This window comes from Lepeophtheirus salmonis, chromosome 9 (genome assembly GCF_016086655.4).
Source record: "Lepeophtheirus salmonis chromosome 9, UVic_Lsal_1.4, whole genome shotgun sequence".
Lineage (NCBI taxonomy): Eukaryota > Metazoa > Arthropoda > Copepoda > Siphonostomatoida > Caligidae > Lepeophtheirus > Lepeophtheirus salmonis.
In genome coordinates, this window is record NC_052139.2 from 3,814,984 (window position 1) to 3,827,410 (window position 12,427).

At 31.2% G+C, this 12,427-nt stretch overlaps 1 protein-coding gene across 1 annotated transcript in view; it reads right to left on the bottom strand.

Annotated features, from left to right (window-relative positions):
- Positions 1–6,597: 6,597 nt before the first annotated feature.
- Positions 6,598–12,427, bottom strand: part of LOC121124373 (5-hydroxytryptamine receptor 7-like) — a 161,936-nt gene continuing 156,106 nt past the window's right edge. Inside the window, exon 3 of the mRNA XM_040719526.2 lies at positions 6,598–8,597. Within this exon, the coding sequence (XP_040575460.1) occupies positions 7,634–8,593 (960 nt within the window). The 5' untranslated portion in view covers positions 8,594–8,597 and the 3' untranslated portion in view covers positions 6,598–7,633. The remainder of the gene's footprint in view (positions 8,598–12,427) is intronic.

Here is a 12,427-nt window from a genome sequence, read left to right on the forward strand (position 1 = left end):
TATTAACAGGAAAATTAAACATTACTACTCATGATGATGAGGATATATCTATTCATTAGTATTTTAGTTTTGATGGAGGTTCTACTTGTTGAAGCCATAGAGAAAGAAATATATTCTGGCCATAAGTTATTTTTGATAGCATTTTGTCATTGTGAGTACGTTGTTACCTTTATTATATATTAAAACCTTTCCACCAAAAAGAGAAGAGAGAAAAGGTTCGAATCAGTTGCTAGTTAGCCAATTCTTCTCAACTATGGAATTATTTTTTAATAATTGTTGATATTGTTAAAACCTTAATAAGGCTTAACTTTAATTCAATCAATTAACGTTCAGAACACTGAAGAGGTTTAAAACGTGTTGTAATATAAAGCACAAGATTCCATCCACTAAATACACTTGGATCAAATGGGTAAATAAAATAATATTGTAATTGTTTTTTGCTTACTTATTAAATACAAAAAACCCAATAACCTAAGATGATACAGTAAAACCAAAGATCCGGGTGGAAAATCGAAGCACTGGCAGCCCTGCGCATTTGTCCAAAACTGATGAATAAGTCTTTTGATCCATCATTTCCATGTATCTCTAAAGATTTAAATTAAAAAAAAAAAAAACCTAATATTTCCGTAATTTATCGTGATTGAGGCCGAGATTGACCAGGAACATCTAACACCAAAGTCGAAAAAATGGTGGCAAAGGTTCAAAAATATTTACAGGGGCTATCAATCCCATTGGGATATCAGCAGCAACAAAAGTGCAAGGACAACAATCTATTTTAATGTTATACCCAATTTTATAAATAAGTGATATATTATAAACTACTCTTATTTTTTTTTTTTTTTTAAATGTCAACTTCTAATGAATATTATGAATTACTTTAGTTCAGTTTTCTTTTGTGAGTCATTTAAATCATAAAATAAGTTTAAGATATAAAAACGTAAGTAAAATGTACCATATTACTGGAGAAAAGTAACCTAACTTTGAGATCCCACCCTCGGAGCAATAATAAAAATGCCTGCGCCATTTTTGGCACGGCGATAATCCTACATATGTAGAACATTTTGAAAAGAGTTGAACAATTTTTTTTTATTGTTGATCAAGTACTTGCTTGTGTATTTCAGGTTTAAAAAAAATCAAAAGTGAGGCCATAAGAAATTTAAACATTGTACCTTTGACTTCATTTTTGGAATCCTCACACTTCAAAATGGTAAAGTATCCAATTTCAAGAGGTAATCTCTTTTGGATAAAAAAATATAGAAGAAAAAATAGCGTTCTGTAATAAGACATTAAAGCGACTGTGAAAATTTTGGCCTGAGACGAGTATCTATATCTTAGAAGCAACTCTGAATTATTTGCCGAAACTTGGCACACTTAATCTACTCATGAATTTGAGCTTGTGTGCCAAAAATAATCCAAATCTGAGCGGGTCGGGTCACATACCCTGGTCAATTTAACATGGAATGATCCTTCTACACAGTCCCGCACTTTTGGGGAATCATAATGCATCTGTGTTCTCTTTAAACTATGCTTGTGTACCAATGAAATACAAATATCTGAATATTTCAAATTGTATTCTACTAAAACTGAATAAATTTTATTTTAATAATAATTTTAAATTTCTGGCTTTCACAAAAAAAAAAAAAAATGTCCACTCAACCTAGTCAACTGAATAAGAAAAATCCTAGTTACGGCAATGGTCCCTCTTCGTCTTTGCATATGGGTCTAGCTATGGGACGGCTTTTACATTTATGTACGAATTATAAAGAGGATTTATTAACAGATTTGAATATTTTCTTTAATGACTTTTACTGAATGTGTCGTTGATTATTTCTTGAGATTTTGGAGTTGAAATGGATATAACCTGTAGAGTATAAGTATTATAATTAATTTACATTATAGAACTCAAGGTTAATAGAAATACAAGGCTAGACCATCATGTAATCGGGCATGCTAGAATGCTCAATTTGAAGTACCGTACCGACTGCAAGATAATACAAACATATTTTGATGTCAGAGAGCATAACAGCGATACTCTGACAGTAACAATCAAGGAAAATGATATATACCTACTCTTGTTAACTGACTCTATGAAGTAACTATTAAAAAGTGTGGTAAAAATTAATAAATTAGTCGGAAAAGCTTTATTGTATAACTGTGCCACTGTCAGCTGTAATGATCATAATTCATATTCCGCTTACTCTCAGTGAGACACTTGAACTTGCCTCTGGGAAATAGTGAAATCAAGTTCTAGGAGGATGGGTGAGAGGCTGATAAGTAGAGGGGTATTCAAATTTGTTTTCAGTTTGTTCTTTACCTTTAATTTTGTGACAGTCACAATGGAAATCCATCACTCACATAAATAGATGGTGGTGAAAGGTAATAGTTGCCCGTTTTGACTAAGAGGATATTGACCAGCAACCAGTCTGAAGTTAGGTCTACTTTTGTGAGCTGAAGGTGCTATCTGCTAATAGTTCACTCAGTTCATATTCCAACACAGTGGTAAATAAAAATAAAATCAAGACTAAAAAAATGAAAGGACATCTTTTTTTTTTTTGCTTGCATAGTTGACATGACGAAAACGTAAATATGTATATTTTGATATAAAGAATAATAATTGACTTATAAATATAAAACATATCTAATGCAAATAAAACTTATTTTTTCGATATTGGGTTACTTTTTGGCTTACTATATTTTATATTTATGCACATATATCATCGGTCGAACCAACTCCTAATGTGTTTAAATATTCGAATGAATTATATCCTTATTTGGTTGTACGAACCCTTGGAAACAGAGTAAAAAACATGCCAAAAAGGTTTTTACAGAGGAAAGAGAGCATTTTTGTTATTTTAGTATCTCAATTAACGACAGAGGGTTATTCATGCGTCTACTTATTATATATATGTATACATATAGTGAGACAATGTGAAATTATTTTGATGATAATTATATATTATTTATTATATTTAATTTTTTCATAATGATAATTTAAGATAAATATGTGGATATATCTATAGGTATGAGGGTATGTAAGACAATATATAGCTGGATAAAATAGTTGTAAAGGATCATAGGAAATAAATATATGATAGCTTGTAACTATTAAGTGTTGAATCGGTTCTAGGACTGCATTCCTAATCATTTTCGCCTTCACTTTTGAGTCTTTGTTGTAATTTGTCCTGTTTTTTCTCAATTCATCACTTCTAAGAACCAATTAGTATCGTTTTCAGCCCTAAAATTCTAGCAATCTTTTTATTTTCTAGTTTAATTATACATTCTAGCCAACATCTTCTACTTTCAACTCAGGTTTCATGCCTTTTTGAAAGAGATTATGAGAACACTTTAAAAACAGAAATAACATATTTAATGACTAGGTCATTGCAGCTCTTATAATTACCATAAAATATAGCTAAGGATCGGTTTAGAGACATGCAATAAAGTTAATCAGAATCAAACTGATAACACTGCAGTCTTTCTTGATTTTTTAGACCGGTCTTGATTAAAGTTGTCAGTCATAGGATCGGTCCTTATCGGTATTTCATGGTAACTACGTCATTTCACCCGTTGAGTTTTTATTTGAAAGCGATGATATATCTGGTTTTGTGTTAACTCTTTACATATTTATTTAAGCCTAGTCTGTCAGTGTTGCAACTGATTCAAAAAAAGAATAAACAAAGTTGAGCAACTCAGACTGAAATGGACGAGACTGAAGTCCTAAATAAGGATCAACATAACCATAAAGATACTATAAGTTTTAAGTTGGAGGTGTGTAGCTAGAACATGAGTGAAGAAAAATAAGATAGCTAGACCTGAAGGATCGACTAATCTTAGAACTATGTAACCGTGAAGAAGGTTGGACCGATTAGAAAAAGACTGAAAGGGGGGGGGGGAGACTGATTAGGAATGTAGTCCTATTATCGATCTAACAGTCATAATAGCTCTTGATTACAGACAATTTGCCGAAGCCCCTTCATCAAAAAAACTAAATACAAATATATGTACGTAAATGTACTTTTGATTATGATTAATAGAGCATGTTAAATAATAATTTAATCTACCTCCACAAATTATATTTCGAGTACTTTCATTTTATTCACAGTATACACACCTTACCTCTTGTCACATCACATATCCCAAATACGAGATGGTTCATTTGACGGTCTAAGATAGACTATACTCTTCAAAAACGAAATAATGACGCCCTTAACATTTTTTCATTACAAGGAAAAAAAAAAAAAAAAAACTAACCAATTCTTTTAAACTCGAATCTCATTTTTGCTAAAAACCACATTCAATATTGTTATTTAATCCATCAAACACAAAAATGACCACGAATTTTTTCTATTACAGTAGATTTTGTCTTCAAGACCTTTTTATAAAAATCATGTCTTTGAGTATTGCTTCGATTCAAAGAGATATTTTGAAATGAAATAACTATTTATGTAATTGAAAATTTAAGGTAATACCAATTGATAAAAAGTATTCCAACTATTTATTGTGTTATTTTGAATACATTTTCTACAAAATGTGTCTAATCATAGACAAATCCAGTAAAATGAAGGAGCATAAATGGAAACCGTTTCTTTTTTCCACATGAAACAGTAATTAAAACACTATTTTATTTAATTATACACGACCACAGGTGTTTTTATTGCATCTCTCACATGGTAACAATGATTTACTTTATAAATATATGACCCACAAATAATACATAACAGGAAAATACAAATGTTCTATGGGAGTACACTGAAGAGATGAGCATACTAATTAAAAATATTATTGCTTTTAATTGCTCTAAAGTATAGCTTAAACTAAAAAATAACCTTATATTAAAACTTCAAAAGATTATCTGTCAAAAAAACAGTTCGATTTTGATTTATTTCTCCAATTTTATTGTTAATTTTCTTATCCAATATTTGATAAATAACCAGTCTAAGGTTCCGTTAACATATTTTGAAATTGAATATAATAAAGTCGATTTTTGACTAATTCTAATAAGAAACTAATATTTAAAAAACAAGGAGATGTTAGGAGTGTCAGTTTCGTCATCATTTTTTAAACTCGTCTTTGTTTCGTCATATTTTTTTAATTTATTTTATTACGTCATGTCTATATAGTATTTTGTTTAGAAGATAAATCCGTTTTCCATAAATTAATTTAACATTGCAATGATGTAAAACATATATTTTTTGTAAGTAATTTCACTTGTTATCAAACTCTGAGTAAAAGATTAAAAGTATATTATACAGGTTGAAGCAGTATAACTTATAGTATATGACAACATTTATCGTATTATCTATTTTATATAAATACATAAAATGTTTGGCAAGATGGGCAAAAAGATAAGGAGGTTGAATATTGGAGATACTTATATCATAAATTAATTCTATCAATATTATTTATGACCATTCTCTAGGAATTCGATTATTCCAGACTTTGGTGTAGTACAGTTTTCAATTTAAGGTGTTAAATTACTTTATCTAAGATATCTTATGTATAGGGATTGGATTTTAATTATTTAGTACCGTAAGTCTTGCTCATACATTCTCATTGCATTATGCAAAATGTTCATTCCTACCCCTAATTTTAGGAAAATTGTTCTAGATGAAAATTTCCCATCATTTAATAGTTCAAACAGATTTGATAGGTTTTTATACATATATTGGGAGTGACATCCTAACGTTAAGGCCTAGCAATCAGATTGTAGATGTAGTAGCAAGTAGGGTGTAGTTTCATTGTAAAGGCAATATTATAAAGTTTTCTTCGACATACAGTTAGGTGCTATAATGCTTTAAAATAGTGATTTACGTGCGTTTGCTATCGAAAATAAATATTGCCACATAATAGTTTGACAAATATTATTATAAAATTAAATTAATTATAATTTAGCTTTGAGTTTTTATTGCTGCTATTCATGAGAACCTGTTAATTGCTTCAATTCCTAATATACAAAATAAAAAAAACATTTTGTCAATTCATTTTCAAAATTTGAAATTTGCAAATTTCTTTCAACGGGAGTAACTCCACAGATAATGTTGCAAAAGAGTGTAAGTTGGTGGTATCAAATATTATGCTATGTAAGAATTTTACATTGGTGCGATTTTTCCAAAGCGGGTAATTCTAATTCTAATTTCAGAAAAAACAACATTTTTAAGATCTTTGCGTAATCGACCATAACTAACTACTTAACCTAGGTATCACCCACAATCATAAAAAAATATATGTTGTTAATTAAATTTTGCGTTTTTTATAAAAAAGTTCCCCAATGTAACTTTTCTATGAAAAGTTATTTAAAGGAAAAAAAAATGTAAAAACAAATTGTATTGAAATCCCAAAGTTCGGTTTATTTAGTTTACGTTCAAAGAGGGACGTCGTCTATTTTTCAAAATGGATTAAAATAAAACTTTAAATGTGTACTATCAATATGAAACAAAAATAAAACTTTTCTTATTTATAAAATTTGTTTAATTGTCTTTTGGAAAAAAATATTTCTGTTATTGCACCCTTAATTCAGTCTTGCCTGCACAGAATGAGACGCAGATAAAATGGAACATTGTGTCCCTGTTTTGTTTTGTCTCATTTAGTCAAAAAAAGTTTTTTTTTTTTTTGTGAAAGTCAGATGAAACAGAAAAAAAAACCAAAAAACATAACGAAAAAAAAAACCATTTGTTTGTTTTTGTCATAAAAAAATCCTGGTTGACGAATACATTTCATCTATTCTTGTATTACAAAATTAACTCTGTCATAACCTATCATTTACAAAAACAGGACTTTCATTATCCGTCAAACAAGTTCCTTATTAACCATTTATTCTATTGATGTTAAATAATATGTTAATAAGATAATTTCCAATTATACTTATTGAACGGATTAATCATTACATTAGGTACATAAATAAACTAACAAAAGTGCTGGATTGAAAAAAATGAAATGTTTAATAATGGACAAAGAAGTAATAAGCTGAAATAACAAAAAAGGAAAAAATACGTTCATCATAAAAGAGATCTAGAATGAACACCTATTAGTTACAATTTTTGCACATAAATAAACATTTGCTGTTTTAAAATTCGAACAATTTGAATGGGAGTCATAGATGATTGTTCCACGAATCATAATTAAATCTATCCAGTGTTGTTCGGAAAAATATAATGCCGCAAAATTGTCTTCAGAGCAATGGCTATTTTAAAATAGGTAATATATAAACGAAAAACATATAAAAATATTTATAAATATATTCTTTAATATAATTTCATACACTTTCTCTAACCAGAAATCCAGACGATCAAACACTTGCGAGTAGTGATTCTATATAGATAAGTAAAAGTATTGATACTCTGTCTGGCCTTAATTTCTTTTCTCTGTTTGATCTAAAGTGATTCGTTCATGACCGATTTTATACCGTTTCTTTTTGTAATAAAAAAAAGGTTAACACGTAGGATTGTTTCACCCTTCTTTTCTATAAAAAAAAAATAATAAATGAAGTAGGTATGGGTCAAGGACAGATTTTTAGATTTTACAACGAGCCCGATCCAGACCGAAGTTGGACCGAATAATTTAAAACTGTAAGGGTCTCAGAATGGTTTAGGATTTCCAAAAACCTAACCCTACACCAATAAGTAGGTTAGATCATCTACTTCTTACAGCTGACACATGTATTCATTCGGAACTCGCGATTAAGAAGACAGTAAATGATTGGATTAAGAAGGCTATTATAGTATCCTAGCCAAAGAAACACTTTCCCAACGGGTTTTGGAGCCATGGACTCTGATATGGACTCCCAGAGAGTGAGCGTGAAAAACGGTAGCCAACAAATGATAAAGGCTAACATAATCATTCCTAATGTGATTGTGGCCTTCCAATCCTGCCATCGAATCCTAGGTTTTATTCTGACTGTGTTTGTTTTGATGATTTTGGGTGAGGTGTTTTGATTCTCACCCTGACTTTTGTTTATCCCACTATTGAGGAATGAGACTGAGGGTGTAGAGATGCAAGACGGGATTGCATTGTCTTCTTTAAGGATTTGTTTAGCAATCCGGTAAATGTGGAAGTACATGATCATCATGCAAAAGAGTGGTAGGTAAAATGAAAGAACCACTGCAAATATTTGATACTTCTCACCCATCCCGATTCGACAACTCAGTTTATCAGCATCATAGTTTCGTCCAAATATGGATGGAAAAACAGCAAGTCCAAAACTGATGAGCCATGCCACATAAATGTATTTTAATACAAATTTAGTCGTTCGATTAGGTAAGTAGTGAAGTGGGTAAACGATGCACTGATATCGATCTACACAAATCATCGTTAGATTTAGTATTGAAGACGAACAGCTCAGAACGTCGAAAAAGATCCAAACTGAACAAAAGAAATTCCCGCCAAACCATTTGTCTTCCCATACGTAGGCCAAAAGAGCTGGAGGCATGGCAAAGAGTGCTACAAGGCAATCTGAGAGTGCTAAGGAGAGTAGGAGATAATTCCCAGGATTTCGCAACGTTTTCCGATATAGGATCATAAGAATGATGGCAATGTTTCCAAGAGCTGCAAATGTGATGGAAACTACGAGCAAAATGAATACCCATGTGTTTAACATCGCTCTGAAAAAAACAAAAAAACAACGTTAGATTCTTTTTAATTAAGAATTAATAAAAACAAGATCCATTTAATATTGTTTTATGCTTTATCATCAATTAATATCGAAATGAATGAAGAATTCTTCATCTGAATAAATAAGTAAATTTGTCTATATATATATAATTAACACGTGCTAATTTGAAAAAGAACGCAATGTCCTTAAGTAAATATGATAAAAAATGATGAATTAGCAAAAATTACTCTAAATATCTTTCAGATTACATTAAATCATTTGCATTATAGGCACTTTTCTCTAATAATATGTACTATAATATATATAAAAAATAGCTAAATAAATATTTATTTATTTCACTTTTTCAAGTAGAGGGTATAAATGTCAAATCGGCATATTTTTCAAAAATCTTTAAATTGTCACTGAGGCACTTTTACCTAATGAAAATCAGAACTGCCTCCTTAAACCCACATCTGATCATAATGGTACAAATAAGGATACGAACATCAATACAAGTACAGAATTTTCTTCTAAAGAAATGTATTACAAAAGAAAAATATATCGAAATACCATTGTTAAACTCTTTAGGGAAACATTTATTATAGAAGAAATCGTGATGTGCTTCTACAAAAGATGTAAATAAAAGTTCATTTACTTTGTCAAAAGGAGGTGATGATTCTTTATATCAGAAACAGAGTAGATCAGTGAGTTTGAGTCGATTGAATTCAACTGACTCATATACAAGCCCAAGGAAAAGTAAAAGAAATTAAGTACATTTTAGTGACTCTAACAATCTTTTCTCTTAATTTGAATTCTTTAATCTCGGATCAAAGAAAGAATGACGGTTTTAAATATCTATCCTATCTGAGTTGGCCTGATGTTGTAATTCTTTGTGACACAAGAATCAACATGCCAATCTTAACGAATCTAACTCAAGCGGGGCAAGAAGGGGTGTAGTCAATTTAACAATAATAGGCATCAAAGTCTGTGACACCTTTAGCCGTATAAGTGGAAATCTATGTAAGGTCAAAATAAAATTCAATTATTGTATATTTGATGTTTTAGTATTTATGGCCCGAATCAAGGACAAACCAGAGCTTTACTCAAAACTACTCCCCCCTTGTGGTGAGCTGTGACTCAATCTTTTGCTTTGGTGATTTTAACTTATGTCTTAATAATACAGACTTTAATGCATAAGGAAAAGGTAACCATAAGGCGTCCGCAACACTCAAGACTATGATGTTGAAAAATAAGATTATTGACTTTGCAGATTATATAAATAACAAGGATCATACATTCTCAACATCAAGGCATATGCTTCCTTAGGAGCAATGGTGAATGGCAATTCTTCCAAACTTAATCTCTGATCATAAATCAATTCTTATAGAATTTGCAACTACGAATGAGAGGAGACACAATAAAAGATGGATTCTGAATAGTACCATTCTGAAAGACAGTCAATGCAAAGAAAAACTACATGATGTAATTGTCATCATTAAGATTCGGATTATAAAGGGAATTGAGATTTCAAAGAAGTTAGAAAAAATGGGGAAAACTCGGAAAGGAATTGCAAAGTCCTTACTTGTGCCAATGCCACCCAAATGAAAAATGCAATTAAGAGTTTATTTGCCACACACAAATTAAACTACAGAAATATTATCTCCAAAATTATTTATAAAAATTATAGGGGCAACATATCAGAGCTAAAATTCAAGGAAATTGACCAAAGTAGTAAGAATAAGATTTTGTCACTATTGATCCTCAGTCTTATATTCCTGATTCAATATTGATTGCTGAAAAACATTTTAAGGAAAAAGAGCTTATTTATGCAATCAAAAACTGTGGCAAAAGGAACAATTCAACTGGTATATCAGGGATAGCTTTTGAAATTTATCAAATGTTTGCGGACGAGTTAGCACCGATTTCAAAAAAAGTATGTGAACCTATACTTTTAAAAGGATTCTTTCCTCCATTTGTGAATGACGGCCTGCTCATAACAATTCCAAAACAGGACAAAGACCACCAATATGTCAAAAAATTGAGACCAATCACGATACAGAGCACAATTTATAAAATATTCTCTCATGTGGTCATCGAATGCATGAAATTGACCCTTCTTAATATTATTAGCAAGTCTCAGAGAGGTTTTATAAAAGGATGTAGGATGGAAGACGTCAACGCTAATTTACAAAAAGCCTTCAAAAGAAGTAGCGACTGCACAAAGATTAACTTGATTTTCAAAAAGTATTTGATTCAATAACGCACCAACACCTGATTAGAACACTAAAAAATAACGGCTTTCGAAATTTTATGATATAAGCAATGGCGTCAATGATGGTGAGATCAAAAAGGAAATACAGTATGCGTAAAAACTTAGGAACCTTCCAGGTGTCGAGAGGCTGTAAACAAGGAAATCCGATAGATGCTTTGTTATTCATAATTGCAGTTGATCTTCTTCTCAATCAAATAAATAATAAGAAGTTATTGAGGTAAAGCCAATCTAGGGATGGTCTTTCTATATATCCCTACGCAGGCGATACATCTGTTATAATCAATGGAAACACTGTGTTGACAATAGTATCATTCATAGAACTCATTAGAGTTTTATCATCCTTTAGCACAACGTCAAGCCTACTAGTTTATGAAGAGAAGTCGATAATAATCAGTAATTTTCCATACATTGTAAATATATATCGCCCAATAGTTCAAAACAGGATCAGGGTACTTATTGCATTCATTCGAAAGGATATCATGACTTGCAACAAGAGATCCATTCTATCCGAAATATATCAGCATACCAGATTAATAAAGAAGCTTGGATTTTGTAGAATATAAATTTTACTGACTGAACTCGATGAAAATTTGTGCGAGGAGGTGGAGAAAAATTCTTCTCGAATTCCTTGATCTCAGCACAAAACGTAACATTTCAATGAAAAGAATAATGTCTCCAAAGAGATGGGGAGGTCTAGAAATTATTAGTTTCCGAGACATATGGAGGGCTATGTTAGCCGTGTGGTTAGTTAAGTGCTTTAAAAGAAATGATTTATGGAACCATTGTGTCATAGATAACACCCTAAATGAAGAGAGCTGTCATCAAGGTATGAAGTCGATTTTTCAAAAACTAAGTGCAGTTAATTATATAAATATACTTATTGCTAATACAAAAGAAACGTTCCAATTGCTTGAACTATCTTGTGCCCGAAATGCACCTCTAACTGATGTATTTACAGAAGTGAATCCTTCGTTTCTAAGAAATGGTGTTGAAGTTCTTAGAGACCTGGAGGGATTGCATCACAATCTTCTTGCTACATCGACTTTTAAAAGGCTTACGTGGTTACAGAGGAAAAACCATTTACGACTACGTTGTTTAAATTATGTCTCATTCAGGAGTCAGGTAAAACAATGAGTGTTACATAGATTCGAAGTTTGGTATGGTTGCAGTCGTCATTGGGTGTGGTAAAGTAAGCATTAAATCGTTAAAGCGTTGATATCTCCGCTCCTCAGGCTTTTATGAGCTAAACAAATCCTCTCCTTACTCCTCCTGAGAAATGGTTCACGCATAGAGTAGTGACAGGAACACTGGATAACCCTAATTGCTATTTCTGCAATTCATAGAGAGAGACAGCTTCACACCTCCTATGGGAGTCCTCAGTTTTGAAACCTGTTTACTCTACTCTTGGAGAGCTGGTAAATCAACACTTTGGAGACTCCATGAGCAGAAATGATTTTTTCGCACTAGCTTCGGATGACAAAATATATCATCACGCAGTGATCCTGAAAATTTAATTCTGTATCCAGCTCCAAGCTTGACGGTGGTGTGATAAATATTTTAAGAAACTA